At 41.1% G+C, this 6263-nt stretch overlaps 1 protein-coding gene across 3 annotated transcripts in view; it reads right to left on the bottom strand.

Annotated features, from left to right (window-relative positions):
* Window positions 1–3436: 3436 nt before the first annotated feature.
* usp47 (ubiquitin specific peptidase 47) overlaps window positions 3437–6263 on the bottom strand; it is a 98997-nt gene continuing 96170 nt past the window's right edge. For all 3 annotated transcript variants that reach the window (XM_060940953.1, XM_060940954.1, XM_060940955.1), the window contains one exon: window positions 3437–5041. In XM_060940953.1, coding sequence (XP_060796936.1) covers window positions 4867–5041 — 175 coding nt within the window. In that variant the 3' untranslated portion in view covers window positions 3437–4866. The remainder of the gene's footprint in view (window positions 5042–6263) is intronic.

Below are 6263 nucleotides of genomic sequence, written 5' to 3'. Positions count from 1 at the left end.
TGGAAGTTGGGGGGGGGGGGGGAGAAATTCAGCGACACTTCACACAACTGTCTGGCCACGTGCAGTGATCGTGAACAATTTTCAAATATGAAAACAATGTAGAAAAGAGTGTGCTTTAAATGAAAAAGTTTCTAAATAAAAAAAAGCCATTTTTATTACTTCGCTTGTACAAAAAAATTTGTACAATTACACACACTTTGAATGGAAGCATTATGTCGGCCTTGATGTTACATGAACAAGTTACATTAAAACACATTGATTCACAAGAATTTTCCCCATTATATTCAGTTATTAGAAATAGAAGTCAAACATACAGAACCCATTTTTTGGGGGTTGGAGGGAGTTATTGAATGTGTTACTGCAGTACGACTCAACCAATAGGGATTCCTGAGGATTTCCTTTTAAATATGGCGGAGTGGACAGACATGTACGAAACTCTCACATAACCTTGACGGATGCTGCTGTATGATCAGCATTTCAGATTAAGGAGGCTTGTCCAGCTGAAGTTAAATTACAGTACATGGAGGAAACAACTACTGGACTGTACAAGTGGCCAACACGTCCTGACATCTTCAGAGAATCCATAACCAGCATCACCAAAAGACTATCAATGCCTGTCCTGGATGAAAGTTCAACCAGAACACAGTTTTTCCAAGTTTTTGTAAGTGTGATGAATTGGTGTGCGCGTTACACTTCCTGATGATCTTATGCCTGTAATAGCTGTCATTTCTGAACTATCATTTTTCATTACACGATTCTTTTTTCCTCGTTCCAGACTCCATGGCCTACTGAAATAGTTCAAGTGTGTGTAATTAATCGTTGAAGTAATGGGGAAAAAAAAAAAAAAAAGTTACTTTGTAAAATATCAGCTTTTGAAATGAAAATTAATCAAACAGACCTCAGATCTGTCGAAAATCTATTTACAATCATTTCATTTCCTAACAAAGAAACCTCGTTTGGATAACTTTTGTCCATCCTGTTACATGAAGAGTTGCAGTTTCATAATGAACCCGTCACATATGCATCATGTTACAAATCTTAATAAATGGTATAAAGTAAAATGTCTTAAACATGGATTAAAATATTTTTTTTGATCAGTAACATTTTCATAGTAAAGACAATGGCACATTTTGGATTTGAAGGACTCCATATTAATAGAAAAAAATGCATCATGATGGATTAGTTTTTGATAAATGGATATATACCCAACAACCTGTGTTCTCTCTCTCCCCCCATCTGTCCCTCTGAGTTACGTGTCAATCCTGGGATCGAGATGCTGACCTCTTCTGCTCCTCAGACCTGCCTGATCCATCCTGATGCCCTACGTCTGGTTGGAATCTTCTCGCATCGCTCCTGTGGAGGACGGCCCCATGTGGACAGTTGAAAGTCACACCTGGAGGACGCTCTGGACTCTTACAGTAATGCTTTTATGGCTGAGGACTACAGTTGACTTGCTAACTTTAGGACTGCAGTTGTCATGAACAGTTTTGCACTCAAGTTTCCATCAATGAAGAGTTTATAACATCAACGAAACTGACTTCATGTTAAAACTGTTAATGTTATAGTCATGCTGTCTGTTGTTGCCCAAATGAGGATGGGTTCCCTTTTGAGTCTGGTTCCTCTCGAGGTTTCTTCCTCATGTCGTCTGAGGGAGTTTTTCCTTGCCACCGTCGCCGCAGGCTTGCTCATTGGGGATAGATTAGGGATAAAATTAGCTCATGTTTTAGGTCATTTAAATTCTGTAAAGCTGCTTTGCGACATCTGTTGTTAAAAGCGCTATAAAAATAAACCTGACATACATTTATATATGGCATTGAGGTATAATGCATTACATTTGCTGTAAAATTAAAAGATGTCACTTGTAAAATGTTTATCCTGTTATGTGAACGAGGCTTGAGTATAAATACAGAGCGATTCTGCAACAGCTACTTAAACTTTTTTTTTTAATTGCTGTTTGTCAAATTGAAGGATCAGTTAAAACAGTTTTGAATTCCAAATCGTTTATTTTTTAATCTATATGTCCTGCTAAAAGGCTGAAGAGCAAATAAATAGAGTCTCAAATATATTAAACACCCCATCCATCCCGAATCTTCATATCCTGGGAACTCCGCATGAGGCCAGAACACACCCTGGATTGAACATTAATCCAGCTCAAGGCACCTTGCATTCATTTACATTCCTGTGAAAAAAAAATCAATTTTTAATAATTTAATTTAGTCACCAAAGAGTCAACCATCATTTTTTCTGGAAGGAAAGTGCAGACGTGTTCGAAACATTGAACAGGAAGCCATTAAAAGTGACTTCAATGTAGAACTTTTAAATTATTTTTTTCTGACATTTTTTAATTCTTTAGAAACCTAAAATGGCCCAGAAACATCAAGAGCTTCATCATAAAAACTGCAACGATCTAGAACACTGCACACTTACACAAGTTGGAAATAACCCTGCATCAGATTTGCTCACTCACTAGCAAAATCAGTCATCAAATAGGCTTTCAGCACTTAAAGGAACAGTCCACCGTACTTCCATAATGAAATATGCTCTTATCTGAATTGAGACGAGCTGCTCCGTACCTCTCCGAGCTTTGCGCGACCTCCCAGTCAGTCAGACGCGCTGTCACTCCTGTTAGCAATGTAGCTAGGCTCAGCATGGCCAATGGTATTTTTTGGGGCTGTAGTTAGATGCGACCAAACTCTTCCGCGTTTTTCCTGTTTACATAGGTTTATATGACCAGTGATATGAAACAAGTTCAGTTACACAAATTGAAACGTGGCGATTTTCTATGCTATGGAAAGTCCGCGCTATAATGACAGGCGTACTAACACCTTCTGCGCGCTTCGGCAGCGCATTGATACGGAGCTCAGATATCAATGCGCTGCCGAAGCGCGCAGATGATGTTAGTACGCCTGTCATTATAGTGCGGACTTTCCATAGCATAGAAAATCGCCACGTTTCAATTTGTGTAACTGAACTTGTTTCATATCACTGGTCATATAAACCTATGTAAACAGGAAAAACGCGGAAGAGTTTGGTCGCATCTAACTACAGCCCCAAAAAATACCATTGGCCATGCTGAGCCTAGCTACATTGCTAACAGGAGTGACAGCGCGTCTGACTGACTGGGAGGTCGCGCAAAGCTCGGAGAGGTACGGAGCAGCTCGTCTCAATTCAGATAAGAGCATATTTCATTATGGAAGTACGGTGGACTGTTCCTTTAAGCAAAGTAGTTTCTGAACTCCAGTTAGTTTGAGTAAAAAAAAAAAAAAAAAAAAGCACTCTTTCAATAAAAGGTGGTGTTCTAGTTCTTGTGCTGGATTTGGCGACACATTTCAACTTCAAAAAGTGTGTGTGTATGAAATGCTCTTAAAGATTAACTTTTATCCCCCCCATAAGGATATCACACAACTCTCCTCCTGAAATAAATGCACTAAAAACAGTAACTCATTTTTTTTTTTATTATTATTATTTCCATATTGGCAAGTCTACAGTGAACAGCTTGTGGCAGAGTTAGGAGCCCAGGGCACCCACGGAGGTTCGGCCAAGTTCAGTGATGCTGTGAGCCAGAGCGCTGCTCCTCCTCCAGTGTGGCTCTAAAGCAGGGTCGCCAAACTCCACCTAACCACAGCGCAGTCTGGTGGTTTTCCTGTTCAAGCACACCTACTAAACCCGATGATAAACTAACGACCTGCATCCGGCAGCCCTGCTTTACAGCGTTTGCTCTCTGGCTATGCAAAAACAGCAGCAAGTAGCATCACACAGAGAGCACATACAAACATGCGTACACGCAGAGACCAGGCTCGAACACACACACACACACACACACACACACACACACACACACACAGGTTCCGTTCATGTTGTGCAGAATTAAAAACTGGACAAAAAGAAAATTGGGCTGGGGGGGGTTAAAACGTGTGCCAGTTACTCAAGACCCATCATGTCTGTGGTGAAAATAACTTACAAGGAAGAGTTGGGGGGGAGAAGGTAAATAGGTAAAGCTCGACATGATTTGTATTACCCTAGTCTTAAAGACCGACTAAAAATGTACCAGTGTGAGTACCCTAGAGGAAGTGGGAGGAGTTGTAAGGGATCAAGAGGCAGGGCTCCCTCTACAATGGGTGGAGCTTCAGCAGTCAGCAGGGTGGCACACAGCATCAGCCACCGTCACACCCACGTGTGTGGGGAAGCACTCTTGTAGAAAAGGCCAGAGCGGAGCCTCGTCACCCAGGAGAGAAGCATTTAATTCATTCATCGAACAAGAGCGCAAAAAAGACAAAACAAGAAGAAAAAAAAAAAAACCTCAGCTTTCTGAGAACCTCGAAAACACACAGGATCATAACGTTTGTGTTGGAGAGGACAGGCTTGTCATGTATCTCAACCAAGCAAAACTTGGATCATGGACATGTGCATGGTGGACAAGATCACTACTCAGAGGAGTGATTAATGAACAGGGATTGAGGGAAACGAACAAAAGATAGAACTGCCAGAGAAAGAGATAAAAATAGTCCTCTCTATTCCGCAAGTGCATCCATTTTTGTCAACATTGATTTGTCTGAATGATACCAGATGTCTTTTCATTTGAAACAGGCTTTGCGCTTCCCTTTAACTCTACGAGAAACTACAGTGCACAGTAGAAATTCTGAGCCTCGTACACAAGTCCGCCGCAGAGCTCGGAGAAGACGGCGCCGGCTGTACGGCACCGGTGACGTCGGATCGGATGTGGGCTCCAACGCCATCAAGGACCCCTAGCGAGGCAGCGCTAAACTGCAGCAGGCAGGTCAGCTATTTTAAAAAAAATTTTTTTTTTTAAATTTATTTTTATTTTTTTTTTTTAAAGTGATCAGGGTGTAGAAGGGGGGCCTACTCTCAGTCCTGGCCCGGGTCTTTAGAAGGTCCTCCGTCTAGGTAGATCTTGAGAGCTTTCTCTTTGCGGGGAGAATAACTGACCCGGTGGCCCGTTTTCAGCAGCCGGCTGCTCTCTTTCTTCATCAGTTCGTTGCGCTCATCTTCCGAGAGCTCCATGAGCTCCTCAGTGCTGTCCCTGCAGGAGACGGACACAGCCTTCAGGCAAAAATTCATAATTATATTTAAAAATGTTTTTTTAAAAAAAAAGTCAACCCTAAAATTAGGTGCAAGTTTTCAGTCATCAATTTTCCTCCTTGGGGAAAAAAAAAAAAAAAAAAAAAACCCTCAATATTCACAAGTTCACTGGTTGCTTTTGACTAAGTACGAGATCTCAATCTGTGTATATTAAAAGGTTCTGACTGCAAAGCCATCTGACATTCTCCAAAAAAAAAAAAAAAAATTTTCCTTTAATTGTGCGTGGCTTTTTTCTGTCTCGCAAGAATATCACGCAGATGAAATGTGATCATTCTGATGTCCTGAGTAGATGTCCTGCACGATTATGGAAAAAACGATAATCACGATTATCTTGATCAAAATTGTAATCACGATTATTCTTGATGTTAGGGAAATCACTTAAATTTTCATCTCACTATATTCAAACAATATGAACAGCTTTCAGTGCAGAATGAAATTTAAAAGAGAAATTCTGATTTCCAAATGAAAAATAAATTACATTTATCCAAGAAATTACCAAAAGGATGAAGGAACTGAAAACTCAATTGCAACAATTACATAGCATTCTACTGAGGCCTACAAGTTTTTAGCTAGAAAGACCAGCCTATCAACATGCTCTGGCTTTAAACATGAGCGAAGGCAGGTCACAGCATTGCCTCCAGTGCTCAATAGTCTGTTGTTCCGACATAGTTAGCTTTTCTCCCTCACCTCAATCTGTTACCTACTCTCACGCCATTAGGGGGCGAACCGACGCATGTAAGTTTTCATTACTCCGCCTAAATAAGCAAGCAAGCCAAGTGACTTGGCTTGCTTGCTTATTTAGGCGGAGTAATGAAACCTTACATGCGTCGGTTCGTCCCCTAATGGTTTGGCGGAGTACTGGTCAAAAAGTGCTTCATCAGATATGCAGCAGAGCTCGCATTTTAAATGGAAATAAATCGTGATTTTCATTTAATTTAATCGCGGCAGCCAAAATCGTGATTTTCAATTAAATTCGATTAATTGTGCAGCCCTAGTCCTGAGGGTCGCTTTCCTGCCTCCTGAGGCAAACAGTACGGCCCTATGGAAACAGCCAAACACGAGGAGCTTTAACCAATTAGCAAAACCATGGAATTGCATCACACCACGATGGTGACGTGCAGGAAACACCGTGGCTCTGCATCGACCTCGGAGCGTTCTGAACC

This window comes from Neoarius graeffei, chromosome 15, assembly GCF_027579695.1.
Source record: "Neoarius graeffei isolate fNeoGra1 chromosome 15, fNeoGra1.pri, whole genome shotgun sequence".
Lineage (NCBI taxonomy): Eukaryota > Metazoa > Chordata > Actinopteri > Siluriformes > Ariidae > Neoarius > Neoarius graeffei.
This window is presented reverse-complemented; position numbering and strand designations above follow the sequence as displayed.